Source organism: Schistocerca gregaria, chromosome 10, assembly GCF_023897955.1.
Source record: "Schistocerca gregaria isolate iqSchGreg1 chromosome 10, iqSchGreg1.2, whole genome shotgun sequence".
Classification (NCBI taxonomy): Eukaryota; Metazoa; Arthropoda; class Insecta; order Orthoptera; family Acrididae; genus Schistocerca; species Schistocerca gregaria.
Window position 1 is genome coordinate 151,539,053 of NC_064929.1, and position 23,809 is coordinate 151,562,861.

Here is a 23,809-nt window from a genome sequence, read left to right on the forward strand (position 1 = left end):
GCATGGCTGCAACGGATCATGCAGCCACGTCTCGCTACCTGAGTCAACATATGGGGACGTTTGCAAGACAACAACCATCTGCAAGAACAGTTCGACGACGTTTGCAGCAGCATGGACTATCAGCTCGGAGAGCATGGCTGCGGTTACCCTTGTGGCTGCATCACAGACAGGAGCGCGTGCCATGGTGTACTCGACAGCATCATGATGGTCGCATCCGTGTTTGGCGACATTGCGGTGAAACGCACATAGGAAGCGTGTATTCGTCACCGCCTCACTGGTGTATTACCCGGTGTGATGGTATGGGGTGCCATTGGTTACACGTCTCGGTCACCTCTTGTTCGCACTGACGGCACTTTCAACAGTGGACGTTACATTTCAGATGTGTTACGATCCGTGGCTCTACCCTTCATTCGATCCCTGCGAAACCCTACATTTCAGCAGGATAATGCAAGGCCGCATGTTGCAGGCCCTGTACGGGCGTTTTTGGATACAATAAATGTTCGACTGCTGCCCTTGCCAGCACATTCCCCAGGTCTCTCACGAACTGAAAACGTCTGGTCAATGGTGGCCGAGCAACTGGCTCGTCGCAATACGCCAGTCACTACTCTTGATGAACTGTGGTATCGTGTTGAAGTTACATGGGAAACTGTACCTGTACACGCCATCCAAGCTCTGTTTGAGTCAATGCCCAGGCGTATCATGGCCGTTATTACGGCCAGAGGTGGTTGTTCTGGGTACTGATTTCGCAGGATCTATGCAGCCAAATTGCGTGAAAATGTAATCACATGACAGTTCTAGTATAATATATTTATCCAATGACTACCCGTTTATCTCTCCATTTCTTCTTGGTGTACCAATTTTAATGGCCGGTTGTGTATCATGTAGGGGAGCATGCAAAAGTGCCACAACACGACGTGGCATGGACTCGACTAATGTCTGAATTAGTGCTGGAGGGAACTGACACCATGAATACTGCAGGGCTGTCCATAAATCAGTGAGAATACGACGGTGTGGAGGTCTCTTCTGAACAGCAAGTTGCAAGGCATCCCACATATGCTCAATGTCTGGGAAGTTTAGTGGCCTGCGGAAGTGTTTAATCTCACTCTGTAGCAATTCTCGACCTGTGAGTTGTCGCATTGTCCTGCTGGAATTGCCCAAATTCGTCGGAATGCACAATGGACAGGAATGGATGCAGGTGATCAGACACGACGCTTACGTACGTGTCACCTGTCAGAGCCGTATCTAGACGTATCAGGGGTCCCATATCACTACAACTGCACATGCCATTACAGAGCCTCCACTAGCTCGAACAGTTTCTTGCTGATAATCAGGGTCCTTGAATTCATAAGGTTGTCTCCATATCCGTACACGTCTATCCGCTCGATATAATTTGAAAAGAGACTCGTCCGACCAGGCAACACATTTTTAGTCATCAACAGTCCAATGTCGTTGTTGACGGGCCCAGGCGAGACGTAAAGCTTTGTGTCGTGCGGCCATCAAGGATACGCGAGTGGGCCTTCAGCTCCGAAAGCTCATATCAATGATGTTTCGTCGAATGGTTCACACGCTGACACTTGTTGATTTCCCAGCTTTCAAGTCTGCGGCAATTTGCGGAAGGTTTGCACTGCTGCACATTGAACGATTCTCTTCAGTCGCCGTTAGTTCCGTTCTTGCAGGATTGTTTTACCAGATTCCCGATATTCACGGTACACTCGTGAAATGGTGGCAACGGAAAAACGCCATTTCATCGCTACCTCGGAGATGCTGTGTGGCATCGCTCGTGCGCCGACTATAACACCACGTTCTGACTCACTTAAATCTTGATTACCTGCCATTGTAGCAGCAGCAGCCGATCTAACAAGTGCGTGCTATATAGGCGTTGCCGACTGCAGCGCCGTATTCTGCCTGTTTACATATCTCCGTATTTGAATACGCATACCTACACCCGTTTCTTTGGCGCTTCAGAGTACGTGCGTCTGAAAAGTTCTTTGAGTGATCACAGAAAATAAAGGAAACAAGAGTTACAAACAAAATACCTTTACTGGCCTTCAAACTAGTCAGTATTAGCTAACCCCAAGATTAAGACGAGGTTGATTATCTTTTTCGACCGCAAGGGCGTGATGTATCATGAACGTCTACCTGAGACAGCCGGAGAAGATGATGATGATGAATACCATGCCGTTGGTTGTCGCTTGATGTTTGGATCGTATTGGTAGCACCTGGTCTCATCTCCCGTTATGATGCCGATATCCAACAACGCATGACCACGGTGCTTCGAGCGATTTCCAAGATTGCAAAGTTCATTTAGCTGCTTCGCAATTACAGTGATTGTTACGAAATAGCTTGAGAAATGTTAATGCACCATAAGCAGAATTTCATATTTAAAGATGTAGGTAACCACTTCGTTGAAAAACCCCGATGTAACCAAGTACATGTTAAGTTGCCAATAGCAAACAAGTAGCAGCCTTGTTTTGTAACTGAGTATTATCTGCGTTTTTAATAGTTTTACAACTGATGACAGATGCGTGTTGTAGCTGATGGTAATTGCTTTGAAGGCCAGTAAACGTATTTTGTTGTAACTCCCGTTTCCTTTATTTTTGGAGACCAGTCACCGAACTTTTCAGACACAACTTGCATATTGTTAAAAGTAACGGTCCCATAAAGCTGACTTGAGTATACCCAAGATACTTATATTTCCCTCCGTTGCGTATGACATCCTGTGCCATGTCTGCTCGGAACTCTTGAGTCAAATCTCTGGTCGTATGTAAACTCCACCAGTGGCAAAACACAAGCATCACCTTCACTGAGCAATACTACTGATGCCAACACCACTAAAGAAGGGTTACTAAATTTTTTTTTTGTAATTACTTCGAAAAAGTAGACAACGTAAATATTTCAGAATTGCAATCAAGAACAACTACCAACTAAGTAACTTAGAAGTTGATACCCATGGTGTACCGAAGCAGATTAAAGCATATAATGAAGGTTTGCCTTTATTCGACATTGCATACCACTTAGGTTCCTTTCAGAGTATGCTAATACAGTAGCCACATACTTAGCAATCATGTACAACCTCCCGCACGACGAAAGATCCATAGAAAAAGACTGGTAAGTTGCACAGGTGATACCAATACTCAAGAAATAAAATAGGAGTAATCCGCTGAATTACACACACCCATCATTAATGTCGATTTGCAATAGGATTTGGAACATACGAGGGTGTTTTGAAAAGTTCTCGGAATCACCACGAGAGGTGTGGGTATTCACCTGTAAACACGTCCATGCCAGTTCTCTTGGAAGAGAGCTGTGGAGGTGACATGGTTCTGTTTTTGTTCACGCCTAGTGATTTGTGAAGATGGAAAAAGTCCAGATTCGAGCAGTGATTAAATACTTCGTAAAGAAAGGTAAGAAAGCAAAGGACATTTATGCCGATTTCCAGCATACACAGGCGGATTCTGCTCGTTCATATTCAACTGCCGCCAAGTGGACAAATGAATTTAAATTTGGTCGGGAGAGCTTAGATGATGACGAGCGCAGTGGTCGGACAAGATGTGTCACTACTCCAGAATCACTAAAAAAGTGTACAAAATGGTCATGGAGGATCGCCGATTGAAAGTGCGTGAAATTCCTCACGCTTTCCAGATGTCATCTGAAGGGGTATATCACATTTTAACTGAAAAATTGGAAATTAAAAAATTATCTGCAACATGGGTGTCGGTACTCTTGATTCTGGATTAAAAACGCTTGAGAATGGACATATCGGAACAATGTTTGGCTCGTCTTAGGAGAAACGAACAAGATTTTTTGCGCCGGTTTGTCACCACAGATGAGACTTGGGTTCACTACTACATCCCAGAGACAAAACAACAGTCAAAGCAGTGGAAACATTCTGATTCTCTGCCACCAAACAAAGGAAAGACAATTCCTTCGGCGGCAAAGGTCATGACATCAGTGTTCTGGGATGCGAGGGGGATTCTGTTTGTAGATTATCTCCCAACTGAGCAAACAATTACTGGAGAGTACTATACTAACCTCCTAGAGAAATTGCAACAAAAGATACGCGAAAAAAGGCCAGGTTTAGCAAGGAAGAAAGTTATCTTCCAACAAGACAATGCGCGCCCGCACACAACTGCCGTCCTCATGCCAAAATTACACGAACTATAAGGTAAGAATTGTTGCTTTATTCACCTGACATGGCTCCGTCAGACTTCCATCTCTTGTCAAAACTGATAATTTTTCTTGGTGGACGAAGAATTGATAGCCGGAGTTGACAACTATTTTGCAGGTTTGGAGAAAACTCATTTTCGAGATGGGATCAAGGCACTGGAATCAAGTGTATTAATGTGGAAGGAAACTACATTGAAAAATTAAAAAAAAATGTAAGTACTTTTTTTCTATTCCGTTCCGAGAAGTTTTCAAACAACTCTCGTATACTGTGTGGGAATATATACCTCGGAGTTAACGGTCTGTTGATACATAGCACGGATTCAGACAATATCAAATTCAAATGGTTCTGAGCACTATGGGACTTAACATCTGAGGTCATCAGTCCCCTAGACTTAGAACAACTTAAACCTAACTAACCTAAGGACATCACACACAACCATGCCCGAGGCAGGATTCGAACCTACGACGGTAGCGGTCGCGTGGTTCCAGACTGAAGCGCCTAGAACCGCTCGGTCACTGCGGCCGGCTCAGACAATATCGTTCTAGTGAAACTCAACGAGCTCTTTATTTGCACGAAGTAATTAGTGATCTGACACTGTTCCTCCGAAAGATCTTCTAATCAAATTGCGTACCAAGGGAGTATCGCTTCAATTGTGGGACTAGTTTCGTGATTTCCTGTCAGAAAGCTTGCAGTACGTCGTAATCGACGGGAAACCATCGAGTAAAACAGAAGCGATATCTTCAGCTACACAGGGAAGTGTTATGGGCCCTCTGTTGCTGCTAATCTACGTACATGAACGACCTAGGAGGCAATATGAGCAGCCCTCTTAGACTGCCCAGATGACGCTGTTATTCGCCGTCAATTTAAGTCATCAGAAGATCAAAACCAATCATGGAATGACGTAGACATGATATCTGAATGATGCGAAAAGAGGGAATTGTCTCTCAATGAGGAAAAGTTTGAGTTTCTCCACACGAGTACGAAATGAAATCCTTTAAATTTCAGTCACACGATAAATCACACAAATCTAAAAGATGTAAATTTAATTAAATACTTGAGAATTACAAGTACGAAAATCTTAAACTGGAACGATCGCATAGATAATATTCTTTGGAAAGCAAACCAAAGACTGCGACTTATAGGCAGAACAATTAGGTGAAGCAACATGAGTACTAAAGAGACTGCTTACAGTACGCTTGTCTGCCGTCTGCTGGAGTATTGCTGTGCGGTGTGAAATCCGCATCAGAGTGGATTGACGGAGGAAATCGAAAAACTCCAAAGAAGTCCAGCTCCTTTTCTTTTATCACGAAACAGGTGACAGAGTGTTACAAATACACTACCGGCCATTAAAATTTCCACACCACTAACAGGACACCACAGACGCGAAGTATAACCAACAGGAAGAAGATGCTGTGATATGCAAATGATTAGCTTTTCAGAGCATTCACACAAGGATGGCGCCGGTGGCGACACCTACAACGTGCTGACACGAGGAAAGTTTCCAACCGATTTCTCATATACAAACAGCAGTTGACCGGCCTTGACTGGTGAAACGTTGTTGTGATGCCTCGTGTAAGGAGGAGAAAATGCGTACCATCACGTTTCGGACTTTGATAAAGATAGGATTGTAGTCTATCGGTTTATCGTATCGCGACATTGCTGCTCTCGTTGGTCGAGATCCAATGACTGTTAGCATAATATGGAATCGGTGGGTTCAGGAGGGTAATACGGAATGCCGTGCTGGATCCCAATGGCCTCGTATTACTAGCAGCGACAGGCATCTTATCCGCATGGCTGTAACGTCTCGTCCCTGAGTCAACAGATGGGGACGTTTGCAAGACAACAACCATCTGCACGAACAGTTCGACGACGTTTGCAGCAGCATGGACTATCAGCTCGGAGACCACCGCTGCGGTTACCCTTGACGCTGCATCACAGACAGGAGCGCCTGCGATGGTTTACTCAACAACGAACCTGCGTGCATGAATGACAAAACTTTATTTTTTCGGATGAATCCAGGTTCAGTTTACAGCATCATGATGGTCGCATCCGTGTTTGGCGACATCGCGGTGAACGCACATTGGAAGCGTATATTCGTCATCGCCATACTGGCGTATCACCCAACGTGATGGTGTGGGGTGCCATTTGTTACACGTCTCGGTCACCTCTTGTTCGCATTGACGGCACTTTGAACAGTGGACGTTACATTTCAGATGTGTTACGATCCGTGGCTCTACCCTTCATTCGATCCCTGCGAAACCTTACATTTCAGCAGGGTAATGCACGACCGAATGTTTCAGGTCCTGTGCGGGCCTTTCTGGATACAGAAAATGTTCGACTGCTGCCCTGGCCAGCACATTCTCCAGATCTCTCACCAATTGACGTATGGTCAATGGTGGCCTAGCAACTGGCTCGTCACAATACGCCAGTCACAATTCTTGATGAACTGTGGTATCGTGTTGAAGCTGCATGGGTAGCTGTACCTGTACACGCCAACCAAGCTGTGTTTGACTCAATTCCTAGGCGTATCATGGCCTTTATTACAGCCAGAAGTGGTTGTTCTGGGTACTGATTTCTCAGAATACATGCACCCAAATTGTGTGACAATGTAGTCACATGTGAGTTCTAGTATCATATAATTGTCCAATGCATACCTGTTTATCATCTGCATTTCTTCTTGGTGTAGCAATTTTAATGTCCAGTAGTGTATGAAAATGAATTGGAGTGGGAGTCATTAAAACAAAGGCGTCGTTCGTTGCGGCGAAATCTCACAAAATTTCTGTCACCATCTTTCCTGTGAATGTGGAAACATTTTGTTGCTGCCGGTCTATATTGGGTGAAATGATCATCGTAATAAAATAAGAGAAGTAAGAGCTTGTACGGAAAAATGTAACTGTTCACTTTTCCGAAGCTCATTTAGAGAGAAGACAAATAGTCTGAATACGGTTCCAAGAACCTCCTGTGAGGCAGTTAATGTGAACTGCAGAGTAGTGATTTAGATGTACATGTACATGTAGAACTGTTCGTTTGCTCCGCACGCCCATGTTATGCTCATGCTCATCAGGCGGCAGTGCAAAACTATATCAATCGCGTTGTAGAAGTCTAGGAACGCGGCATTAACCCTCTCTATGAGAGAACGCGGAAGGAAGCTTTTTCCTTACCTCACCTGGTATGTCGCGAACTGTGATTGTAGGGCAACTGGCAAATTCTATTTCTAGATGGCTGTAAGGTATTTTACTCGGTACTCCACTGCAGACTGTTAACGAAGGTACGAGCATATACAGTAGGTTGGCAGGTATGCGAGTGGCTCGAAGACTCCTTCATAGAACGCAGTACGTTGTCCTCGATGGTGATTGTCGATCAGAGGCCAGGGTATCGTCAGTAGTATGATAGGGAAGTGTGACAGGACTGCTGTTATCTTCTGTGTACGTAAATGAACTGGCGGACTGGGTGGGCAGCAATCGGCGGTTGTTTGCCGATGATTCAGGAAGCTGTCAAAGGTAAGTAACTATAAGAGTATACAAGATAGCACTCCGTCATCAGGCCACGGGCGGCACATCGGGACCATCCGACCGCCGTGTCATCCTCAGAGGAAGATGCGGATAGAAGGGGCGTGTGGTGAGCACACCTCTCGGTCGTTATGATGGTTTTCTTTGACCGGAGCCGCTACTATTCGGTCGAGTAGCTCCTCAATTGACATCACGAGGCTGAGTGCACCCCGAGAAATGGCAACAGCGCATGGCGGCCCGGATGGTCACCCATCCAAGTGCCGGCCACGCCCGACAGCGCTTACCTTCGGTGATCTCACGGGAACCGGTGTCTCCACTGCGACAAGGCCGTTGCCGTATACAAGATAACTTAGACAAGATTTCTAGTTGTTGTGGTGAATAGCAGCTAGTTCTGCATGTGGAAAAATGTAAGTTAATGCGGTTTAGTATGAAAAATCAACCCGTAATGCTCGGTCACAGCATTAGTAGTGCCCTACTTGACACAGACACGTCGTTTAAATATCTGGATGTAGCGTTGGTAATCGTTATGAGATGGAGCGAGCATGTGAGGATTGTGGTAGGAAAGGCGAAAGGTCGATTTCGGAGAAAGCATATAGGACGTTGGTGCGACCTACTATTGAATACCGCTCGAGTGTTTGAGATCGGTGGTAGGTCGGATTGAAGGACATCAAAATAGTTCTGAGACAGCTTGCTACCGGTGGGAGTGTAGCCTTGTATGGAAGTGAAATATGGACAATAAATAATTTAGACAAGAAGGGAACAGAAGCTTTCGAAATGGGATGCTACAGAAGAATGCTGAAGATTAAATGGATAGATCACGTAACTAATGAGGAGGTGCTGAATAGAATTGGGGAAAAGAGAAATTTGTGGCACAACTTGACTATAAGAAGGGATCGGCTGGTAAGACACGTTCTGAAGCATCAAGGGGTCATTAATTCATCCAGAACCGCGGAGGGTAAAAATCGTGTAGGAAGACCACGTCATGGATACACTAAACAGATTCAGAAGGATGTAGGTTGCAGTAGGTACTGGGAGATGAAGAAGCTTGCACAGCACAGAGCAGCGCATGGAGAGCTGCATCAAACCAGTCCCTGGACTGAAAATCACAATAATAACAACAGGTTCGAACAACATGCAACTGTTACGGAAATTGTTCAGGAACTCAAATGGGACTCGCTGGAGGGAAGACGACGTTCTTTTCGAGCATCATTTAGAGAAATTCTGGCATTTGAAGCTGTCTGCAGGAAAATTCTACACATATTTCACTTAAGGACGGCTAAGAAGAAATCAGGGTTCACTCGCAGGCGTGTAGACAGTCGTTTTTCCCTCGCGCTATTTTCGAGTGGAGCAGGACAAGAAATGAGTGGTAGTGGTGCAGTGTACTCTCAGCCACGCACTGTACGTTGGCTTGCGGAGTATACAAGATGATCCATTGATCGTGACCAGGCCAAATATCTCACGAAATAAGCGCCAAACGAAAAAACTACAAATAAAGAAACTTGTCTAGCTTGAAGCGGGAAACCAGATGGCGCTATGGTTGGCCCGCTAGATGACGCTGCCATAGGTCAAACGGATATCAAATGCGTTTTTTAAAATAGGAACCCCCATTTTTATTACATATTCGTGCAGTACGTAACGAAATATGAATGTTTTAGTTGGACCACTTTCTGCGCTTTGTGACAGATGGCGCTGTAATAGTCACAAACGTATAAGTATGTGGTATCACTTAACAGTCCGCCAGTGTGAACGGTATTTGCTTCGTGATACATTACTCGTGTTAAAATGGACCGTTTACCAATTGCGGAAAAGGTCGATATCGTGTTGTATGGCTATTGTGATCAAAATGCCCAACGAGCGTGTGCTATGTATGCTGCTCGGTATCCTGGACGACATCATCCAAATGTCCGGACCGTTCGCCGGATAGTTACGTTATTTAAGGAAACAGCAAGTGTTCAGCCATATGTGAAACATCAACCACGACCTGCAACAAATGATGACGCACAAGTAGGTGTTTTAGCTGCTGTCGCGGCTAATCCGCACAGCAGTAGCAGACAAATTTAGCGAAAATCGGGAATATCAAAAACGTCGGTGTTGAGAGGAATGTCGTTACACGTATTGCCAAAGGCATTGAGGTTGACACACATCATTTTGAGCATTTATTGCATTAATGTGGTATTTACAGGTAATCACGCTGTAAGAGCGTGCGTTGGGAAAGGTACATGTATCACACTGGAACAACCGAAATAAAATGTTCAAACATACCTACGTGCTGTATTTTAATTTAAAAAACCTACCTGTTAACAACTGTTGGTCTAAAATTGTGAGCCATATGTTTGTAACTATTACAGCGCCATCTATCACAAAGCGAAAAAAGTGGTCCGACTAAAACATATTTCTTTACGTAATACACGAATATATAATAAAAAAATGGGGGTTCCTATTTAAAAAAAAACGCAGTTGATGTCCGTTTGACATATGGGAGCGCCATCTAGCGGGCCAACCATAGAGCCATCTGGTTTCCCCCTTCAAGCTAGACGAGTTTCGTTCTTTGTAGTTTTTTCGTTTGATGCTTATTTCGTGAGATATTTTGCCCGGTCACTATCAATGGACCACCCTGTATATGCCGATGTAGATGTAGCGGGTGGGGTTATGAAAATCTACTTACCGAGTTCCTTGCCGAACATGCGGTGCTTGAGCCCGATGTTAAGGACGCGTCCCTGGAGGTGTGGGTTGTTGAGCGCCTCCTTCACCGACTGGTAATCGCAGGCGGCGATGGCGGGCGTGTCCCCGAAGTAGAAGCCGATCACTTTGCTCTTGTAGAAGCGCGTCATCAGGTCCAGCACTTTGTACGGGTACTTGTAGTTGATGAGCAGCATCTGCACGTAGTTGCCCCATATCGGCATCGGGGGCGGGCCTGCAACATGCGGGCAGAACGTCAGCACACATTCTCGCCTTAGAAAATCGCCAAAAGGCATCCAACACAGCTCACACATCTGGATGACAGCTGCTACCCACACTCTCTACGGAAGGTAGTCTGTCAGTCATACACTGTAACGATGAGAACACGGGAAGAGTCGTAACCCAATTTCCCAGGAACTACCCTCAGCGGAAGAGCAGACACAATAAGCGACCACCTGTCTCGGCTTATCCGTAGATACTCGACCGTTTCTAAAAAAAAAAACTACGGTTAAAGTTTTCGAAGTATTTTTCCAGGTACTTTATGTGCGTTTTACACTACGATTTCCTGAGACGAAATGCTGGTACAGTTGTTAGCGTTATAGTTCGTTAATTGTCGTTCCGTGTCTGAGACTAGATTATTACTTTTATTCTTTTGCTTTTTTTCATGGCGCCCTCCATCGGTAACGTTGGAATTCAATATGGTGTTGACCCACCCATAGTCTTGATGACAGCTTCCACTCTCGCAGGCATACGATTTATCAGGCGCGGGAAGGTTTCTCGGGGAATGGCAGTCCATTCTTCACGGAATGCTAAGCGGAGGAGAGGTATCGATGTCGGTCGGTGAAGCTTGGCACGAAGTCGGCATTCCAAAACATCTCAAAGGTGTTCTATGGGATTCAGGTCAGGTCAGCAACTGGAAGCAGTTAATTCCATGAATTATCAGGGAGTAGGTATTAGGAGTGATTTAAAATGAATCGTCAGTAAAGCAGATGCCAGACTGAGATTCATTGGAAGAATCCTAAGGAAATGCAATCCGAATACAAAGGATGTAGGTTACAGTACGCTTATTCACCCACTACTTAAATACTGCTCAGCAGTGTGGGATGCGTACCAAATAGGGTTGATAGAAGAGATAGAGACGATCCAACGGAGAGCAGCGCGCTTCGTTACAGGATCATTTAGTAATCGCGAAATCGTTACGGAGATGATAAACTCCAGTGGAAGACTCTGCAGGAGAGACGCTCAGTAGCTCGGTACGGGCTTTTGTTAAAGTTTCGAGAACATACCTTCACCGAAGAGTCAAAGCAGTACATTGCTCCCTCCTACGTATATCTCGCGAAGAGACCGTGAGGATAAAATCGGAGAGATTAGAGCCCACACAGAAGCATACCGACAATCCTTCTTTCCACGAACAATACGAGACTGGAATAGAAGGGAGAACCGATAGAGGTACTCAGGGTACCCTCCGCCACACACCGTCAGGTGGCTTGCGGAGTATGGATGTAGATGTAGATGTAGATGTAGACTCTGTGCAGGTCAGTCCATTACAGGGATGTTGTTGTCGTGTAAACACTCCGTCCCAGGCCGTGCATTATAAACAGGTGCTCGATCGTGTTGAAAGATGCAGTCTCCATCCCCGAATTGCTCTTCGGTAGTGGAAAGCAAGAAGGTGCTTAAAACATCAATGCAGGCCTGTGATAGTGCCACGCAAAACAACAAGGGGTGCAAGCCCCCTCCATCAGAAACACGACCACATCATTACACCACCGCTTCCAACTTTTACTGCTGGCAGTACACTCGCTGGCAGATGACGTTCACCGGATATTCCCCATGCCCACACCCTGCCATCGGATCACCACATCGTGTACCGTTATTCGTCGCTTCATACAACGTTTTTCCACTGTTCAATCGTCCAATGTTTACGCTCCTTACACCAAGCGAGGTGTCGTATGGCATTTACCGGAGTGATGTGTGGCTTATGAGCTGCAGTACGACCATGAAATCCAAGTTTTCTCACCTCCTGCCAAACTGTCATAGTACTTGCAGCGGATCCTGATGCAGTTTGTAATTCCTTGGTGATGATCTGGATAGATGTCTGACCATTACACATTACGACCATCTTCAGCTGTCGGCGGTCTCTGTCAGTCGACAAACGAGGTCAGTTTGTACACTTTTGTGCTGTACGTTTCCCTTCACGTTTCCACTTCACTATCAGATCGGAAGCAGTGGACCTAAGGATGTTTAGGAGTCTTGAAATCTCACGTACAGACGTATGACACAAGTGTCACCCTCTCACCTGACCACGTCCGTAACCCGTGAGTTCCGCTGAACGCTCCTTTCTGCTCTCTCACGATTATTTATGACTACTGAGGTCGCTGATATGGAGTACCTGGCAGTAGGTGGCAGGACAATGCACCTAGTATGAAAAACGTATGTTTTTGGGGGTGTCCGGATACTTTTGATCACATAGTGTATATACCCATGTATGTTGAAAATTACTACACGAATGTGTTCCAGTGTATATTGATATAACGTTCTCCTTACTCGTCTGCTGACTGCATTCCAGATGAATGACTTTAAAAAAATATGAGAAAATTATTTGAAATGGTTTTTGGTGAAATTCCTGTAGTGTATCTTGATTCACAATCAACTGCAAGCTCCCGTTTGTGGAAAAGTGACCCGCAATGTTAACGACCATTCTTCCCGAATGGGATTTGTGTGAAAAAATGTCACTGTGGCAAAGCTGCCTGCTCGTGGTGTTCGAATATTTCTACAGTAGTTATCATCCAAGGAAATGTACCAAATCTTTCTGAAGAAAAAAACATATGAAGAAACTATAAGAATTAATATAAGAATTTAAATTGTTATTATTATCGTATGCATCAATTACAGTAATACACATTTAGCAAAACAAAGAAATATATATAAAAATGAACATGTGAAATTATATACAGTAGACAAGTTTTGAAACGGCTCAGACTACACTCGGATGTTGATGGACGCGTTCCAGCTTAGTGCCTCATGGGATGCTTGATGGAGTTTCTCAGTGCCACCAGGGAAGCTTCTGATTGGACATTCATTCACAATGTGGCTCATTGTTTGAGTGTCACCACACTCACACACTATGGCACTTCAAAGGCCCCACTTGCGCATGTTGTATTTGCACGTACCCTCTTCAGTCCGATATCTGTGTAACTGCACCCACACCTCCCTCGGTTGGTGGAAGCCTGGAACTGTTGGATTGTCTACAAGTTCGTGGCTTCGGGTTCTTGTAGCTTGCCACACACGTTTCTACTCTGCGTCCTGTGGATAGCATTTGGACTCACATTTCATATGCTGGTCGTCTAGATTTGAGGCGTTTCCTGTGCAGTGATAGCAAATCGTCATGAAGAGGGGTCGACTTGTTTTCAGAAACTTGCTGACTGAAGTTGTAAAGAGCAGCCATTGGACGGAGGTCTGGTGGACAGATGTTTGAAAGCACTGGTAGCCAGCAAGTAGGTGTAGGCCGGACTGTACCACTAATTGCTCTCATAACTGAGTTCAGTTGGACGTCTACTTTCACTACGTGGGCGCTTCGGAGCCAAACTGGTCCACAGTGTTCTGCTGCAGAGTATACCAGTGGAAGGGATGCTCCTCGGAGGACTAATGTGGTTGCTCCCCATGTACTGCCTGCCTACTTTCTCACAAGGTTCACTCATGTTTGTATCTTCTTGGCCAAGTTGGAAAGGTGTTTTTTGTATGTTAAAGTTCTGCTTTCGTTGTATCTGACTGTGCCAAGACGGCCAAACTGTGGACTGATCTTTTCTGATGAAAGGTGATTAGTGAGGTGGAGTAGACTTACCTCGGTTTTAGAATCATTTGGTCTCAGTCGCTATGGGGAGCAAGCGAGAGACCTCCGCTGAGCAGTTACTTTTTTCGCTTTCGAATGCATCTTCATGTGCCTTGATCACTGCCGGTGCTCCCTGGGCAACTAATTGGTCCTTTCCAATTAGGCTAACTCTCGCAGAAGGCGATTTAAAGATAATTCCAACAGCGATTACGAAATTTACAACAATATGAAACCCTATGCAAAGGACACTGTTCAGAGGCAACCTGGAAACGTGCGCAGAATATGTCAACTGCATGTTGAGGGACTGTCCAGAATTTAAATGAGAATTAAATATCAGAATATAAGAATTTAAAAAGAGTAAATGTGTGATACTTATTGCGAAATCCAGTTGTAATTTTACATTTAATATAACGCCTTTGTATCGCATAGTTTGATAAGAAACATACGTGTAGTAACCTTCTACAGACATTGGTACGGAAATGAAGGCAATAAAAATAAAATAAATAAAATAAAAACAATAATCGGGTTTGCAACACGGCCCGAAACTGAGAAGCCACGACTCTAACCGCCATTTCGTATCAGGATATCGCGCGCTAAGAGGCACAAAGTATGACCGCAGTTTTTCTTCAGAAACAGTCGAGTATCTACGGATAAGCCGAGGCACGTGTTCGCTTACTTAGAGTGCCGCTGAGCGAAGTTCCTGGGAATACTGGAATCCTTACCATATAAGACTGAAGGAGTCCATCGAAAAAGTACAAAGAAAGGCAGCACGTTTTGTATTATCAAGAAATATGGGAGAGAGTGTCGCAGAACTGATACAGGATTTGGGCTGGAAATCGTTAGAAGAAAGGCGTTTTCGTTGCGACGGAATCGTCTCACGAAATTCCGATCACCAACTTTCTCCTCCGAATGCGAAAATATTTTGTAGACACCGACCTACATAGGGAGGAACGATCACCACGATAAAATAAGGGAATTCAGAGCTCGTACTGGAAGATATAGGAGACCATTCTTTCTGCGCGCTATACGAGATTGGATTAATAGAGAATTGTGAAGGTGATTCGATAAACCCTCTGCCAGGCACTTAAATGTGATTTTCAGAATATCCATGTAGATGTAGATTTGTCTTCAATGATGAGCCCCGCTTCGAAGTGAATCCCGATGAGCAGCGATTTGCCTGAAGAACTAATCAGATTCAAATCAAATGGCTCTGGGCTCTTTGGAACTTAACTTCTGAGGTCATCAGTCCACTAGACTTAGAACTACGTAAACCTAACTAACCAAAGGACATCACACACATCCATGCCCGAGGCAGAATTCGAACCTGCGACCGTAGTGGTCGCTCAGTTCCAGGCTGAAGCGCCTAGAACCGTTCGGCTACTGCGGCCGGCGCAGATAAGAAAGATGGTAGACAGTCCATTTCAGTAATCTTATTGTCCATAAGCCATTGCCTCCCAGTTCTTGTTTTATGACAGGTTGGACTATTATGTCGCTACAGTCAGCGTCCCAAAGTCTTCTGTTGCTGTAAGCAGTGCACAACACTCTAAATTCTTAAGCGCTAAAAGGGAACTACAACCCACCCACACCCACCCACGAAAAGTACCCCATTACCGTAACACCACCTCCGCCCGCACTTAACTCTTGACACTAGTCATGATACCAGGTAATGTTCTCTGGACACTCGGCAAGACCAAACCCTTCAATCGGATTGCCACACCACTCCAAATCACTGAGTTCCGTACGCAGTGCGCCATTGCCGTTTTACCTCCATCACGTTTTCGTTCTTCCAGTACCACTTCAATACAACCCTGCGTTCCTCGAACGACAATCTTAATTCACTCGGCGCTGGAAAACGCGTGCCAAGATCTGTTGAGAGAACAATGGACTACGCAACCGCGAAAAATTGCTACGATATTTCATTTTGTTCAAAGATATTAACTATCAAAAAATGTGTACATTTCTCTGGACCCCTCTGTATAACGGTGACCGGTTACTTTTGATCAGATAATTACACTCTAGCAGAAAAAAAGAAACGATCCATCGTAAAGGAATTATCCTAACGGCATGGCAATCGGTGGCAGTGTAAAGTCAAATATATGATAATAGTTTTAAAAAAATAAAAAAGATGATTTATTCAGAAGAAATAACTTCTGAGCGAGTCAACAATGTGTTGATCTACCTCTGGCTCTTATGCAAGCAGTTATCCGGCTTAGCACTGATTGATCGAGTTGTTGGATGTCCTACTGAGAGATGTTTTGGTGTTGTTGTTGTTGTTGTTGTTGTGGTCTTCAGTCCTCAGACTGGATTGATGCAGCTCTCCGTGCTACTCTATCCTGTGCAAGCTGCTTCATCTCCCAGTACCTACTGCAACCTACATCCTTCTGAATCTGCTTAGTGTACTCATCTCTTGGTCTCCCTCTACGATTGTTACCCTCCACGCTGCCCTCCAATACTAAATTTGTGATCCCTTGATGTCTCAGAACATGTCCTACCAACCGATCCCTTCTTCTAGTCAAGTTGTGCCACAATATCCTCTTCTCCCCAATTCGAATCAATACCTCCTCATTAGTTATGTGCTCTACTCATCTAATCTTCAGCATTCTTCTGTAGCACCACATTTCGAAAGTTTCTATTCTCTTCTTGACCAAACTATTTATCGTCCATGTTTCACTTTCATACATGGCTCTACTCCATACAAATACTTTCAGAAACGACTTCATGACACTTAAATCAATACTCGATGTAAACAAATTTCTCTTCTTCAGAAACGCTTTCCTTGCCATTGCCAGTTTACATTTTATATCCTCTCTACTTTGACCATCATCAGTTATTTTGCTTTCCAAACAGAAAAACTCCTTTACTACTTTAAGCGTCTCATTTCCTAATCTAATACCCTCAGCATCACCCGATTTAATACAACTACATTCCTTTATCCTCGTATTGCTTTTGTTGATGATCACCTTACATCCTCCTTTCAAGACACTGTCCATTCCTTTCAACTGTTCTTCTAAGTCCTTTGCTGTCTCTGACAAAATTAAATTGTCATCGGCAAACCTCTAAGTTTTTATTTCTACTCCATTTGCTTTAATAGCTGCTCCAAATTTTTCTATTGTTTCCTTTACTGCTTGCTCAATATACAGATTGAATAACATCTGGGAGAGACTACAACCCTGTCTCACTCCCTTCCCAACCACTGCTTCCCTTTCATGCCCCTCGACTCTTATAACTGCCATTTGGTTTCTGTACAAATTGTAAATAGCCTTTTGCTCCCTATATTTTTCTCCTGCCTTCTTCAGAATCTGAAAGAGAGTATTCCAGTCAAGATTGTCAAAAGCTTTCTCTAAGTCTACAAACGCTAGACACGTAGGTTTGCCTTTCCTTAATCTATATTCTAAGATAAAACGTAGGGTCAGTATTGCCTCAAGTGTTCCAAGATTTCTACGGAATCCAAACTGATCTTCCCCGAGGTCGGCTTCTACCAGTTTTTCCAGTCGTCTTTAAAGAATTCGCTTTGGTATTTTGCTGCTGATACTTATTAAACTGATAGTTCGGTAATTTTCACGTCTGTCAACACTTGCTTTCTTTCGGATTGGAATTATTATATTCTTCTGGAAGTCTGAGTGTACTTCGCCTGTCTCATTCATCTTGCTCACCAGATGGTGAGTACGAGGATGACTTGTCGCATCTCCACTGACCACACAATAACCAGATCTCAATAGTATTGAGCCCTTGCAGTCTACTTTGGGGAGAGTGGTGTGTCATCGGATATCCACCTCCACCATCGTTATCTGACAATACTATTTTGGAGGAAGTATGGGATAAGATTCCCTTGAAAACCATGCAGGACTGGTATCTATCCCCTCTCCGAGGTCGGCTTCTACCAGTTTTTCCATTCGTCTGTAAAGAAATCGTATTTTGCAGCCGTGGGTTATTAAACTGATAGTTCGGTAATTTTCACATCTGTCAACACTTCCTTTCTTTGGGATGGAGTTATTATATTCTTCTTGAAGTCTGAGGGTGTTTCGCCTGTCTCATACATCTTGTTCACCAGATGGTAGAGTTTTGTTAGGGCTGGCTCTTCCAAGGCTATCAGTAGTTCTATAATGGAATGCTGTTTACTTCCGGGGCCTTGTTTCGACTTAGGTCTTTCAAATGGCTCTGAGCACTATGGCACTTAACTACTGTGGTCATCAGTCCCCTAGAACTTAGAACTACTTAAACATAACTAACCTAAGAACATCACACACATCCATGCCCGAGGCAGGATTCGAACCTGCGACCGTAGCAGTCGCGCGTTAGGTCTTTCAGTGCTCTGTCAAACTCTTTACTGGGACATATAGAGCCAATTGGCGCATTAGATCGTCAGAATCCCATGATGGTTGTAGGGCCCTGTCCGTAAAAGTCCAAACGTTCTTAATTTGGAAGAGTTCTAGCGACCTTGCTGGACAGGATAGTGTTTGGCATGCAAGCAGTAGAACTTCCGTCGTGTGCGGGAGAGCATTATATTACTGGAATGTAAGCCCAGGATGACTTGCCGTGAAGGGCAACAAAACGGGGCGTAGAATATCTACCGCTGTGATGTATGACTGCCGAGGATGACAACCAAGGGGGTATTTCTATGAAATGAAAAGACACCCAAGACCATCACTCACGGCTGTCGGGCTGTATGGCGGGCGACAGTGAAGCTGTTATCCCACCACTGTCAAAGAGGGTCTGCCGGACCCTGTGGCTGAGCGGTTCTAGGCTCTTCAATACGGAACTGCGCTGCTGCTACGTCGCAGATTCGAATCCTGCCTCGGGCATGGGTGTGTGTGATGTCCTTTGGTTAGTTAGGTTTACGTAGTTCTAAGTCTAGTGGACTGATGACCTTAGAAGTTAAGTTCCAAAGAGCCCAGAGCCATTTGATTTGAATCTGATAAGTTCTTCAGGCAAATCGCTGCTCATCGGGATTCACTTCGAAGCGGGGCTCATCATTGAAGACAAATCTACATCTACATGGATATTCTGCAAATCACATTTAAGTGCCTGGCAGAGGGTTTATCGAATCACCTTCACAATTCTCTATTAATCCAATCTCGTATAGCGCGCAGAAAGAATGGTCTCCTATATCTTCCAGTACGAGTTCTGAATTCCCTTATTTTATCGTGGTGATCGTTCCTCCCTATGTAGGTCGGTGTCTACAAAATATTTTCGCATTCGGAGGAGAAAGTTGGTGATCGGAATTTCGTGAGACGATTCCGTCGCAACGAAAACGCCTTTCTTCTAACGATTTCCAGCCCAAATCCTGTATCAGTTCTGCGACACTCTCTCCCATATTTCTTGATAATACAAAACGTGCTGCCTTTCTTTGTACTTTTTCGATGGACTCCTTCAGTCTTATATGGTAAGGATTCCAGTATTCTAAAAGAGGACGGACAAGCGTAGTGTAGGCAGTCTCCTTAGTAGGTCTGGTACATTTTCTAAGTGTCCTGCCAATAAAACTCAGTCTTTGGTTAGCCTTCGCCACAACATTTTCTGTGTGTTCGTTCCAAATTAAGTTGTTTTTTACTTAATGACTCTGTGTTCGGCCATGGCTCACCCATCGCTGCCAACATCGTCGAATAGTTGTATCGCTCCTATTCAAGTGTCGGGCCACTTTTTGATTACTGCAACCAGCTTGCTTGGGCTCTACTACACGTCCTCTCTCAAATGCTGACAGCTGCGTGTATTGTTTACGCGCCTGTATGCGAGGCGTAGTTACAGTCCAGCTGAATACGCGGAATGAAATTCGCACTGAACTTATGCTCTGGCATCGACATATTCACTATCCTTGCCAGATGCGCTGTGAAACTGCGCAGCAGCGTCACATATTGATCCATCGGTCGCCAAAGTTTACAGTTTTGCATTTTCCTCCGATACCTGTATGAATATCAATTTGTGACTAATTTGCATAACTCCTTTGTGGTACATTTTCTTTTCTTAATTTTTTCTTCTCACGAGGAGAGGACGGAAACTGCCATCACCTCGTTTCCCAGGAAGATTACGAGATAAAAACAATATAAAAAAATGCCGTTAATGGTTCACTGGTTCAAGACTCTCAAATGCCTTTTTTTTCTCGTTCAGTTTGAATTACCTACATCTTGTAATTATGAAATTCAACATCATTTTTATGAACAGAACACGTCTTCTTGTTTTTAATTACATATTGCACGCGAAATTCCAGTTTTCATTTCAAATATATATTCTCAAATGGTTCAAATGGCTCTGAGCACTATGGGACTTAACTTCTGAGGTCATCAGTCCCCTAGAACTTAGAACTACTTAAACCTAATTAACCTAAGGACATCACACACATCCATGCCCGAGGCAGGATTCGAACCTGCGACTGTAGCGGTCGCGCGGTTCCTGACTGTAGCGCCTAGAACCGCTCGGTCACTCTGGTCGGCCCTATGGACATCACACACATCCATGCCCGAGGCAGGATTCGAACCTGCGACCGTAGCAGTCGCGCGGTTCCAGACTGCAGCGCCTAGAACCGCTCGGCCACCCTGGCCGGCGTGAACAGAATGCATTTCGCTTAAATGTATCTTCATTCTGCTACTCTTTTCAGTGCTATAGGGGTGTTATTGTTTTGTAAAAATGTAAATCCTCGGTGTGCACGGAGAATCAACTAAAATCCTCTTGTTAGGGTTCCGTCCCTCAATCTCTAAAAGCGGAACCCTTGCAGATTTGCATTGTTGTCCGTCCGTCAGTCTCTATTTCTGTCTGATCTTCTGTTGAGAAACCTTTCTCTTAGGGACGAGTAGATGTATGAAGCTGAAATTTATGTCACATATTAAGATCTATCGTTTGTTGGCGATGAAACTATTTTAAACTTTTGAAGCAAGTCAATCAAAAGCTACGGCCGTTTATGTCACGTATTTAGATACTTGAACACTCACTCATCAAAACATACAGGGTGCATCTCATTGAAATCATATATTGTTAATTTGTAATCATATTACACGAAAAAATATTTTAATGTCCTTTGGCATGAGGCTTCTAACTTACAGCCTCGAAAGTCTTGGTATCGATGAATCCGATGTCTTGCCAGTATCTATGTCGATAACAGGCAAAAATGCTCATTTTACTCGATTCCCGGAATAGATTAACTGTCTCTTTACGAAATTAAGTTTGTACGGAACACAAAACCTCAGTGTGAGAATCCCACGCGCGCATGACCAGTTTTTGTTTTACCCTGTGCTTAATACACTGTGCAAGTAGGCTGTTTAGGTTTTTATATTGGTAACGCCACGTAGGGCTCTGCATGAAAATCACTGGCTGTGCTGTGTGCAGTCTGTGGCTGGTTTGCATTGTTGTTTTCTATTGTAGTGTTGGGCTGTTGGCTGTTCATAGCGCGTAACGTTGCGCAGTTGGAGGTGAGCCGCCAGCAGTGGTGGATGTGGGGAGTGAGATGGCGGAGTTTTGAGAGCGGATGATGTGGACAGAGACAGTAAATTTGTAAGACTGGATGTCATGAAGTGCTATGTACATTATGACTTTTGAACACTAGTAAGGTAAATAGATTGTTTGTCCTCTATGAAAATCTTTCATTTGCTAACTATGCCTATCAGTAGTTAGTGCCTTCCGTAGTTTGAATCTTTTATTTAGCTGGCAGTAGTGGCGCTCGCTGCAGTAGTTCGAGTAACGAAGATTTTTGTGAGGTAAGTGATACATGAAAGATATAGGTTAATGTTAGTCACGGCCATTCTTTTGTAGGGATTATTGAAAGTCAGATTGCGTTGCGCTAATAAATATTGTGTGCCAGTTTAGTGTTGATCAGAATAGGTAAAGAGCGAAATGTCTGAGTACGTTCAGTTCTGCGCAGCTGTTTGAAAATCAACTATCATTCTACATTTATTATATCTTTCTTAAAATTTATCCCTGATGTTTCCGATTATAGGACATTGAAGCGTTATGGATTTAGTAAAATTTTTGTTTCGTTAATCTGTTTTCACTCAAGAATTCAAACATTTAGCTACAGTCTCTGCAGGGCAATATGTTAATTTCGCATGTCTGCAGATGCGTAATCTGTCATAGATAATCTCAGTTAAAACATGGCCTCCGTTTCTCGTGTTATCTCTTTCTACCATTGTCGATGTATCTGATGTTATCAGAGGGCTTGTACGACCATGATATGCATTTCTCTCATTTTAAGAACGGCAATTAGTATTCACAGCTTTCCCAAGGATCGGACGGCTACAGAACAACGTTCGTGGGACAGAGGTCCATGTATTTATCTGTTCGTATCATTGGCGCCTACCTCCTGCAGATAAAAAACAAAACAAAAGAAAAACACAAGCGCGTGGCGTGACAATCTCTCCGACTGAATTTCTGTTCTTTATCTTTTAAGCCTTTATGACGTAATTTCTCCTAAAGTATGTGTTGTACTATGCTTTAATTCTGCATGTACATTTAGCGGCATATACGGTTACTGTCCACGAAACTTATTGCGAATAGAGTTAATAGCACAGAAGCAATAAATTTAAACGGCAAGCTTGATGCATCGGTTTTTCACTTATATCATTGTTTATGACGTTATATCTCCTGAACTGTAACGGGGAAGGTGGTTCTTACCCATACTTCGATCGTTGCCTGACGGTAAGGGATATGTGTACCAAGTATGGTTGAAATCGGTGCAGTGGTGTAGGAGCAGGTGTGGAACGTAGAGACATACAGGGTGACTATTGTTGAACCATATGAAAGAAAAACGTAAATTAGTTACTAACTACGGCGTGCACACATTTTATTCAACGTGTAAACGTCAATACAGATATTCGGATTTAGGTTATGACATGTTCGACACACCTGCCATCATTGCCGATGATGTGTTTCAAATGGTTCTGCGTACTGTGGGACTTAACATCTGAGATCGTCAGTCCTCTAGAACTTAAAACTACTTAAACCTAGAATGAGAGTTTGACTCTGCAGCTAAGTGTGCGCTGATATGAACCTTCCTGGCAGATTAAAACTGTGTGCCCGACCGAGACTCGAACTCGGGACCTTTGCCTTTCGCGGGCAAGTGCTCTGCCGTCTGAGCTACCCAAGCACGACACACGCCCCGTCCTCACAACTTTACTTCTGCCAGAACCTCGTCTCCTACCTTCCAGACTTTACAGAAGCTCTCCTGCGGACCTTGCAGAACTAGCACTTCTGAAAGAAAGGATATTGCGAAGACATGGCATAGCCGCCTGGGGGATGATTCCAGAAGGGTGATTTTCACTCTGCAGCGGAATGTGCGCTGGTATGAAACTTCCTGGCAGTTTAAACTGTGTGCCGGACCGAGACTCGAACTCGAGACCTTTGCCTTTCGCGGTCAAGTGCTCTACCAACTGAGCTACCACAGCACGACTCACGCCCGGTACTCACAGCTTTACTTCTGCCAGTATCTCGTCTCCTACCTTCCAAACTTTACAGAAGCTCTCCTGCGGACCTTGCAGAACTAGCACTTCTGAAAGAAAGGATATTGCGAAGACATGGCATAGCCGCCTGGGGGATGATTCCAGAAGGGTGATTTTCACTCTGCAGCGGAATGTGCGCTGGTATGAAACTTCCTGGCAGTTTAAACTGTGTGCCGGACCGAGACTCGAACTCGGGACCGCAATA

The 23,809-nt window shown here is 44.3% G+C and overlaps 1 protein-coding gene and 1 pseudogene across 1 annotated transcript in view; both read right to left on the reverse strand.

Annotated features, from left to right (window-relative positions):
* LOC126293175 (probable cytochrome P450 304a1) overlaps positions 1-23,809 on the reverse strand; it is a 98,257-nt gene that overhangs the window by 56,918 nt on the left and 17,530 nt on the right. Inside the window, exon 2 of the mRNA XM_049986273.1 lies at positions 10,343-10,591. Within this exon, the coding sequence (XP_049842230.1) occupies positions 10,343-10,591 (249 nt within the window). The remainder of the gene's footprint in view (positions 1-10,342; positions 10,592-23,809) is intronic.
* LOC126293804 (5S ribosomal RNA) lies at positions 7,895-8,012 on the reverse strand (annotated as a pseudogene).